The 10,488-nt window shown below is 37.7% G+C and overlaps 1 protein-coding gene across 2 annotated transcripts; it reads left to right on the forward strand.

Annotated features, from left to right (window-relative positions):
• Positions 1-7,431: 7,431 nt before the first annotated feature.
• LOC104210822 (uncharacterized) lies at positions 7,432-9,315 on the forward strand. Of its 2 annotated transcripts, none has more exons than XM_009759793.2 (4): positions 7,432-7,685; positions 7,887-8,057; positions 8,318-8,506; positions 8,975-9,315. In XM_009759793.2, exons 1-4 carry the CDS (start codon positions 7,611-7,613, stop codon positions 9,098-9,100), a joined length of 561 nt encoding a protein of 186 aa, XP_009758095.1. In that variant the 5' UTR covers positions 7,432-7,610; the 3' UTR covers positions 9,101-9,315. The 2 variants fall into 2 exon arrangements, with proteins under 2 accessions (XP_009758095.1, XP_009758094.1); XM_009759792.2 differs by having other exon boundaries at positions 7,436-7,685; positions 7,881-8,057.
• The last annotated feature ends 1,173 nt before the right edge of the window (positions 9,316-10,488 follow it).

Genomic DNA, 10,488 nt, shown 5'->3' on the forward strand with positions numbered 1-10,488 from the left:
CATCCCCTCAACATCAATTCTTTCTTGGCAAGCTGGGAGTGCTCAACATCCTACACCCTCCAGCTTGAGGGGGAGTATTGGAGTATGCAATAGTATAGTTAGTCAACTAGTTAGGGGTCTTAGAGTACATAGTGAAAGTTGTGGTATGTTATAGTTATTTTAGGAAGTTAGTACCTAATTGTTAGTTAGGATTGTATATAGTCGGTGTTTATGCTTCAATCAACTCAATTGAGCTAATTTCCAATTTACAGATTCTTCTCCATGATTTCTCTCTACTAACTCTAACACGTGTCATTATTTGTCACATAGTACTTACTCTTACCTAAATTATTGATTTTTAACTAGGTTACCCCAATCTAGCTAACTACTTGCCGGCGAATGAGAACTAGAGGCAATTTTTCACAATGTGACTACAGTTACACAATCGGACAAACTTTGACTTGTAAAGATATAATTGTTCACGCAGAAAGGGCAGGAAGCAAGCAAAAAGGAAAAGAAAACAAGTCAAGTCGTTGAGATAGAGTAATAGATATCATGAGATATAGCTCATGATAATATGAGAATTAAAAATTAAAAAATATGCAAGGTAAAGAGCAATGACAAAAGGGTATGGCTTGTTGGTTGTTAGTTAATACCGGCCACGTCCCTACATGTTCGAGGTCTTATACTGTATATTGCGATGCGTCGTGGATTGGTCTCGATGCGGTGTTGATGCAAGACGGTAGGATGATTGCCTACGTGTTTAGATAACTGAAGGTGCATGAAAAGAACTATCACGTCCACGACCCTGAGTTAGCAGCTATTGTTCATGCCTTGAAGATTTGGTAGTACTATTTGTACGGTTTCCCTTATGATATCTACACCGATTAACGGAGTCTATAGCATCTATTCAAACAGAAGGATCTTAACTTGCGACAACGGAGGTGGTTAGAGCTGCTTAAGGATTATGATATCACTATTCTATACCATATCGGGAAGGCCAATGTGGTGGCTGATGCCTTGAGTCGCAGGGCAGAGATTTTGGGAAGCATAGCATTTCTACAAGTAGGTAAAGAGGCCATTGGCATTGGATGTTTAGGCCTTTGCCAACCAGTTTGTTAGATTGGATATTTCTGAGCCGAGTTGAGTTTTGGCTTGTGTGGTTTCTCATTATGATAGTATTAGTGAGCGTCGGTATGATGACCCCCACCTGCTTGTCCTTAAGGACACAATTCAACATGATGATGCTAAGGAGGTCACTATTTATGATGATGGTGCATTGAGGATGCAGGGCAGGCTATGTGTGCCCAATGTATATGGTTTGTGCGAGTTGATTCTCCAAGAGGCTCATAGTTCGCGGTACTCTATTCATTCGGGTTCCGCGAAGATGTATTAGGATTTGAGGCAACATTATTGGTGGAGGAGAATGAAGAAGGACATAGTGGAATATGTAACCCGGTGTCTAAATTGCCAACAAGTGAAATATGAGCATCAACGGCCAGGTGGATTGCTTTAGAAGCTAGAGATTCCGAAGTGGAAATGGGAGCAGATCACTATAGATTTCGTTGGTGGGCTTCCACGGAATCAGCGAAATTTTGCTGCGGTTTTGGTGATTGTGGATATGCTGACCAAGTTAGCTCATTTCTTTTCTGTGATGACTACTTATTCTTCCAAGTAGCTAGCTCGAGTTTATATCCACGAGATTGACATGCTTCATGGCGTGCCGGTATCTACATCTATGACTGGGGAACGCGGTTTACATCACTATTCTAGAGGGTCGTACAACATGAGTTAGGTACTCAAGTAAAGTTGAGCACAACATTTCACTCTCAGATGGACAAACAGTCTGAACGCACTATTAGGATACTGGAGAATATGCTTTGTGCTTGTGTGATGGAGCTTGGGGGTTCTTGGGATCAGTTCTTGCCACTTATGGAGTTTGCCTACAATAACAGTTATCGGTCGAGCATACAGATGGAACCATATGAGGCTTTGTATGGTTGACAGTGTCGGTCTCCAATGGGTTGGTTGGAGCCGGGCAAGGCTAGGCTATTGGGTGCAGACTTGGTTCAGGATGCTTTGGAGAAAGTTAAGGTGATTCAGGATAGACTTCGTACAGCCCAGTCAAGAGATAAGAGTTTTATGGATCAGAAGGTTCGTGATGTTGCATTCATGGTTGGGTAGCGAGTCTTGCTCTGGGTTTTGCTCAAAAAGGGTGTTATGAGGCTCGAGAAGAAGGGCAAGCTGAGCCCAAGGTTTATTGGCCCATTCGAGGTGTTGCGGCGAGTTGGGGAGGTTGCTTATAAGCTTGACTTGCCTCCCAGTCTAGTAGGAGTTCATCCCGTATTCCATATTTCTATGCTCCAGAAGTATCACAACGATCCGTCGCATGTGTTGAATTTCATCTCTTTCCAGTTGGACAAGGATTTGTCTTATGTTGAGGAGCCGGTGGCTATTTTGGATAGGCAGGTTCGAAAGCTGAGGTCAAAGAACATTGCTTCAGTAAAGGTTCAGTGTAGGGTTCAGACAGTCGAGGAGGCGACTTGGGAGATCGAGCATGATATGTGCATCTGTTATCCTCATCTTTTCATCACTTCAGGTATGTCACTATGCTCATTCGAGGACGAATGATTATTTTAAGAGGGGGGGGGATATAACAACCCGGCTGGTTGTTTTTAGAGTAATAGCCCTGATCCCTTATTTACTACTTTTCCCGTATCATTTTATGCTTATGTGACTTGCCTGGAGATTTTGACTATTGTTGGAACGGAAGCTATTCAAGGATTTTGACTATTGTTGGAAACGTATGAATACGAATCCGGAATGAAGTTTCGTCGGTTCCGTTGGGTGATTGTATTTTGGTCTGTAGGTGAATTAGGCTTGAAATGACGAAAGTTGAATTTTTGGGAAGCTTGACCGAGAGTAAACTTTTTGATATCAGGGTCGGATTCCGATTCTAGAAGTTGGAATAGGTCCATAATGTCGAATATGACTTGTGTGCAAAATTTGAGATCAACCGGACGTGACTTGACAGGTTTCGGCGTCGGTTGTAGAAGTTTGAAGTTTTAAAGTTCATTAAATTTGAATTGGAGTGTGATTCTTGTTTTTATTATTGTTTGATATGATTTGAAGGCTTGACTAAGTTCGTATGATGTTTAAGGATTTGTAGGTATATTTGGTTAAGGTCCCGGAGGCCTCGGGTGTATTTCGGATCATTTTGGACTTGTGAGAATTCCTAAACTTTTCCAACTTTTGGTATCATCGCACCTACGGTGAAGTTGGCCGTAGGTGCGGACACACACGTGCAGAAAAAAGCTCGCAAATTCTGCCTTGGTCTAGGTAGCCAGCGGTCGCAGGTGCGACATAAGGACCGTAGAAGCGGAGCTGCTCCTGCGGAGGGATGATTGCAGAAGTGGAAGGAGAACTGGTGAGGAATTCGTAGAAGTGGACATTTGTCCGCAGGTGCGGCCATTTGATCGCAGAAGCGGACCCAGTTGTGTTAAGTCAAGTCCACACCTCCGATGGAATTTTCGCAGATGCGACATTGCAGGAGCGACTGGGTGTCCGGAGGTGCAAGATCACTGGGCAGAAAACGCGAAATTAAGAGGGTTTGATCTCATTTTCACTTTGGGACTTTAAGAGCTCGGATTTAGGTGATAATTTGAAGGATTTTCAGTGGAAGCTATTGGGTAATGATTCTTAAGTCATTTATGGTTATATCCCACTAATTTATTGCTCATTTCATCTTTTAATTAAGGTTTTGGGTTAAGAAAATTGGGGAAAAAGTGGAAAAGTCCTTCAACCAAATTTTTGGGTTTTAATTGAGATTTTGGTATCGGAATTGAATAATTTTGGTACGAGTGAACTCGTGGTTTCGTGGGTATTCGTATTTTGTAACTTTTACCCGATTTTGAGACGTGAACCCGGGTCGACCTTTTTGGGCGAATTTCTAATTTCTCGCTAATGTCTTGATTTCATTAAATAGATTAGTTTCTTATAGTTATATTTATGGCATGTAATTGCTTTTGGCTAGATTTGGGCCATTCAGAATTGAAAAGTCGTGAAAAAGGCATTCATACTGATTGACTGAGCTTGGTTCGAGGTAACTGTCTTGCCTAATCTTGCGTGGGGGAAATCCCCTTAGGATTTGATACTATTGTGATACTTCTTGATATGTGAGCACCGTGTACACAAGGTGACGAGTGCATATATGAGCTAATTATTGTAAAATCCGATTTTACTGGATAGTAACCTGTTACATCTTAATTGAGTTATACCAGCATGTGTAGTTACCCTGTTTAGCCTAATATCACATGTCTACGAGTCATAAATTCCTATTTGAAATCTGTGCAGCATGCTTAGTTGAATTTTTATTTTTCCTTGATTTGTATCAGTCTTAAACTGCAGAGTTTTTGCTGTTAATTGTTGTTTCCATCGGTTTCGAGCTGTGTGTTTACTTTGGGACTACGAGGCGGTACCTCGGGAGATCCCCCTGCACATTTACTTTTGGGACTATGAGGCGGTACCTCGAAAGATCCCCTTGCATATTTACTTTTGGGACTACGAGACGGTATCTCAGGTGATCCCCTATTGAGCATTTCCTTTTCGGATAACGACACGGTATCTTAGGAGCGCCCCTATTGTTTATCTCTATGTGTTGTGTTGTTACTTTCTGTAGAATTCTCCTTGTTAGATTCTCAGTCTTTTCACATTATTATATCTTCTGTCTTACTTATTATATACCAGTAGGACCCTGATCTGACCTCGTCACTACTCTACCGCGGTTAGGCGTGGCACTTACTGGGTACCATTGTGGTGTACTCATGCTACTCTTTTACACATATTTTGTGTGCAGATCCAGGTACCTCCTACCAGCCCCGCTATTAGTTGCGTACTTGCTGCTGCTCCGGAGACTTCAAGGTATATCTGCCAGCGTCCGCAGACCTCGGAGTCCCCCTCTATCCCTTTTATGTTGTTCCTCTTTTATTTCTTCTAGTTACTGATGTATAAAAATAGTTAGAAAAATTCTTAGAACTTGTGACTTATGACTACCGGGTATTGGGGATATTGTTTATACTCGAGTGCTGGTTTACTTGTACATGCCGATCGACATTATCCATTATATAGTTATCTGTTGAAGTTTAGTTGTTGATTTTGTCTGTATTTTCGATTATTCCACAATTGTTAGGCTTGCCTAGTTGCAGAGACTAGGTGCCATCACGATATTTTACATAGGGAGAATTGAGTCGTGACACCAGTCTAGTCGGAACAAGTTGAAATATTTGCGCCACACAGGGATTGTGGGCGGTAGCGGTGTAAGTTCAACAAAGACTTCAATCTTTCCTGCCCTGCCTAGCAAAATTCTTTGTTTTTGGGCATTTCATTATGCATAAACCCGCACCGCTCTGCCTCACAAACTTTTTTATTTTTCATTTGTAGTGAGTAACTTTTCTTTGTTAGAAATTAGTTTTACTATATTCCAACTTTAAACTTAACTGATTATGTTTTTCATTAAAATAATTTTCCAGCGATTAATTATTGTTTTGTGTAGGGGTGTCAAATAGGCGGGTTGGGTCAATTTTGGTTGGGTTAAAACGGGATAATTGACCCGTCCAAAAGTTACTTGGGCTAAGATGGGTTAGGTAAAGATGGGCTAAAATTTGGGTCATAGCCCAACGTGCCCAATTTTTTTCAATCTTTAGTTAAGATGTGTTGTTTTCTTATGAATTGTAAAATTACTAAATAAGGCTTTTATTCTTTTGTTATGGTCATATGTAACATATCAAACAAAAAATAAATTTATTTTTAATATATTTTGGCAAAGTTACTCATGGATCAATTAGGCTAAAAATCAACCCAACTTTAAAAGGATTGAGATGGGTTTAGTTCAATAAATGGGCGGGTCAATAACCTAACCTTAAATGCGCACATTTGCATCTATACCCGCTTTTTGGGTCACATTTTAACTTGTGCCCGCTTTGCAAAAACAATTGCAAATGTACCCACTTTTTCGCGTAACTTCATCATACGGGGCTGAAATAGCAAAGGCAATCACGCAAAACTTCAGCATTCTAGTAGACGGGACTGAAGTGTGCTTAAATTTTTGTTTTGTAACTCGCGAACTTCAGCTCTAGAGCTGATGTTTTTGTTTTTGTAACTGGGGAACTTCAGCTCTAGAGCTGAAGTTTTTGTGTTGTAACTAGCGAACTTGAGCTCTAGAGATGAAGAATATGTTTTGTAACTGTCGAACTTCAGCTCTAGAGCTGAAGTTTTTATTTTTGTAACTCGGGAACTTCAGCTCTAGAGCTGAAGTTTTTGTTTTGTAACTAGCGAACTTTAGCTTCAGAGCTGAAGTGTTTGTTTTGTAACTGTCGAACTTCAGCTCCAGTAGGTGATCAGCTGTTGAAAAGGTACTGTAAATGATAAAGTGATACCAAACTTATATCACACGCGTCAATGAAACCGTAGACAGAATCTGGTACCTTCTTAACCCTCTTGGATTCAGTTGGTCATTGTGTACCTGCTAGACATACAGTATGAGGCTCAAATCTTCTTGCTTCGTTTCAGGTGGTCTTTTAAAGGACATACAGTAATCAAATTCATATCCCAAGACTTGGATCAGTCAGAGGTCAAATAGTATCGCATATCATCTTGAAAATTTTAATTATTAGAATAAAATGTCGATTTAAATTTATAATCAAAGGAAGATAAATGAGGGCGGATATAACTTTAAGGAGGAGAAATGAGACTGAAATTATTTAAAAATTGGGTACAAGTTAAAAAAATTTAAAAAAATGAATATAAGTTAAATGTGGGCGATCAAATAAGGCGCCCCTGCAATTTTTACAACCTTAAACAAATTGGATCGGCCATTTGGGCTTGGTCCAAATTTCACGGCCTTAGTTTTGTGTATGATCGATTTGAGGGGAAACGATATTACTAGTTGGTTTGACTTACTGAATAACATACACACTGCCGTGTGCTACCCATGCATGCGCCACTTGGAAATGGCAGACTGGTGACAATTATTTGAACCATATTGACTGTATAAAGTATCAACATAATATATGAAGTTTAATCTTCAGCTTTCATCACTTGGTTATCACCGAAAATGCTCATTTTCTCTCCATGTACGTAGATTTTCAGGAAGATCTTTATATACCAAAGTGTTGTTTCAGAATGTGACTTTAGTTACACAATGCGACAAACTTTGACTTGTCAAGATATAATTGTTGACGCAGAAAGGGCAGGAAGCAAGTCGTTGAGATAGATATGAGATATAGCTCATGATAAGATAAGAATTGAAAATTTTAAAAAAAAAAATCTGCAAGTTGAAGAGCAATGATGACAAAAGGGTATGGCTTGTTGGTTGTCATTTAATACCCACACGTCCCTATTGTTAATAATTGGCTTCTGCTCTTACGTATCAGCAACTGCTTTTTCAACTTCTTTGAAAGCTCTGTGTCTATTTCTGCATATAATCTCTCTCTTCTTTTATACGGAAGAAAGAGAGACTTGATAAATACTCAACAATATTGGCACATGAAACACCATATATTCATAAATTTGTACTACTACGCATATATTATTATAGTAGTAGAGAAAAATAAGGCCCTTATTTGGTACGCATTATGATCCAACAAAAAAATCAAGACTTGGCTTCTTCCTTGCCTGCTCTTCCACGATTAGATCGACTTGATCGTCTGGTAAGTTGATCTTTCTTCCTCCACTAGATATCAAATTAAGGTAGTTTTCAGCTACGTACGAAGTTTAAGAAAGAAATAATTTTTATTTTAAATTGTGATTTTTAATAATGTTACTAACATTTATTTAGCCATAAAAACTTGTCATTAAGGGTAAAATAACTTTCGGTAACTAACTGTGAAATTGTGGAGATGTAGCTGCAGCTTCTGGAAGAGAAACATGGCCTTTCAGGAAGACATTCTCCCTATAAGAAAGAGGAAGTACAATTAGAGGATCAGTGCAAGACTCTGACTCTATCCTCTGCTCTGGAACAAGTTCATCACAAAGGCACACTCATGGAGCGACTTTCCGTCGTTGAGACTCGACTTTTGCAGGTTTAACAAAGATTTAGTAATATATACTGGTAGTAATGAATTTTTACACTATCAATTAATTCAACATATTGTCTAGCATATTACTTGCCTTATTGTTCATGTTATTGGTTCCATTTGTTTTTTGGACAATTACCTGTAGTTATCTTTTATATGACGATATTGTCAAAGTATTTTGCACGTATATAAAAGTTTGTAAAGAAGTAGTTTAAGTTCTATGCAATCATAATGTAAAAAATACAGTATTTGGTTTTCTATTGCAGTTAAGCCAGATAAGCCTATATATGGATGAAGGGAAATTGTCAAGGTCGAGCTCATCAACAGGTGTACTTTCTTCTTCTGAGAAGTCAGGGCATACTTCAGTTACCTCTACAGTGCTTACAGGTCAGGACGAGGACGAAAAAGCAAATCTCCATGAGAAGATCAAAAACTCCCTTGCAGTTGCAGTTGAGGTAAAAAAAATGATATGCTACATCTAGCAAGTTATCGCACGTTTCATGAAAGTTAATACGCGTAATATAAGCTTGTTATCTATGTGTCAATTAACGATTTTTTAGTCCATCACTTCTTAATGATTATTTTGTAATTGGTGTGTCTTATAGAATATACATGCTACTGGTAGAATTTATCCTGTTTAATTAATAAGACTACCACGAGATAACCGTAGAAGTGTTGTGTATAAATAGTTAATTTTCTAAGCTATCATATTATCTGTAGGATTTAAGTTAATAGTATACGCTAATAGTGCAAAAACATTTTACGCTATTATTGCAAATTAACTGGTTAAAGCAAGTTTTCACTCTCTTTTCAAGTTACGACATCAAACATGCATGATATGAAGATTATTAATTTGTTGTTGTAGGTCAATTTACATGATAGTGTAAATAAATTAACTCTTGTTTGAAATTATTGCTATGCAGGAAAAATGCTTGTCAATTGAAGGATATTTGACAGAAAAGACAGAACAAAGTACTAACATGAGTAGGATTAAGAGAAGGAAATCCCACAGAAAATGGCCTGGCTGGCTCCGACTACTGGGATGTTGAACCGTGAGATGTGAAATGTTTAGAACTTTTGTTTATCTTAATTAATCTTAAGCATGTTGGTTTCCAGGATCACCCTTTTGTCGTTTGTATCTCTTTTCAAGTACTTTGGGAAATTACAAGAGTGGATTTGGTCACTCACAAAGTTTAAATGTGTAACTGTAAATTCGGTACAAGTTCAAGGTGAATTATGTATAATCAACCTAACACATTATAGATGTCTAGCTCCATTGCAAGATGTTGACGTGTAGGGATGTAATTTTTATCTTGTCTGATGGAATGTCTCCTGGGTAGCTTCACTTTCAATAAATTAAAAAAATATATTCAATCAGAGACCAATTTAGAATTTAAAATAAAATAGTCGGCATAAAAACTCAATAAATTAAACTCCACATTTATGTGTACATGGTAATTAATCCGCCTCTAATTATACAATGTATGCACATGCAAACTAATGTGTATATGGTACACTCGCCTCTGTCTATATATCCAAGTCTGGAATGTTATCCCAAAAGTTGATAAACACATCTTCATCCCACGTCAATGCATCAAGATCAGGAATAGGTCCTGGAATCACGTATTCTGAAATTGGTTTACAGTAATAAATTTTTGGCTTTTCCACACCATTCGATTTATCTTTTCCAAGGGTGGCTCAAGGGGGAGGCTAGTAAATTAGGCCCCCTAAATTTTGGGGCCCACAAAATATTTTTAGTTGTGGATTTACGATCTTATTTTCTCTTAGGTAGTTTATAGAAAAAAGAAAAAAATACAAAATCCTTATAAAAAAAAAAAAAGAAAGAAACACTATCTATTTTTTAACAATAAAAATATTTTAGGACTCTGAATTAAGATAATCATATCTTGATATTGATAAACAATATTTATTACAATAAGATCCAAGGTAACAAATTGTAAATAAATGGCTAACATCTTATTAACTTGAATTTCCTTACCAATGTGAATATTAATATTATATTTTATAAGATAACTATATAACAGACAAAAAAAAAGGAAGAAAAAAAAGAAACCAATGTAATATTAATACTATATTTTGCAAGATAACTATACTATAGGAAAAAAAATAAAAATTAAGGCCATTTTTAAAATTTGGTTTAGGCCACGAATTTTATTGAGACGCCTTAGCTCTTTTCTCTTTGCAGTAGTATCCTTTTGTAGTAAATCCGAGTAGTTGATGGATTAAACTTTTGATCCTTCTTCACAACGTTTTTATGGTTGTTTTTGTGCTAGATTTCCTAGGAATATCTGTAGGAGAAAACCCTAAATGTCCAGTAATAGTTCCATCTTTATTTTTGAGCACTTTACAAGGTTTCCCACGACATTTTTGACACTTCATCATAAATAACTAATCAGAGTATTAGAACTTCTCTCTT

This window comes from Nicotiana sylvestris, chromosome 2 (assembly GCF_000393655.2).
Source record: "Nicotiana sylvestris chromosome 2, ASM39365v2, whole genome shotgun sequence".
Lineage (NCBI taxonomy): Eukaryota > Viridiplantae > Streptophyta > Magnoliopsida > Solanales > Solanaceae > Nicotiana > Nicotiana sylvestris.

Bases quoted from the DNA above. Each gene is read 5' to 3' on its own strand.
- LOC104210822 (XM_009759792.2), top strand. From the start codon at position 7,611: ATGATCCAACAAAAAAATCAAGACTTGGCTTCTTCCTTGCCTGCTCTT. The intron at 7,686-7,880 runs GTAAGTTGATCT...GTGGAGATGTAG, and splicing joins TAGATCGACTTGATCGTCTG to CTGCAGCTTCTGGAAGAGAA. The intron at 8,058-8,317 runs GTTTAACAAAGA...TTTCTATTGCAG, and splicing joins TTGAGACTCGACTTTTGCAG to TTAAGCCAGATAAGCCTATA.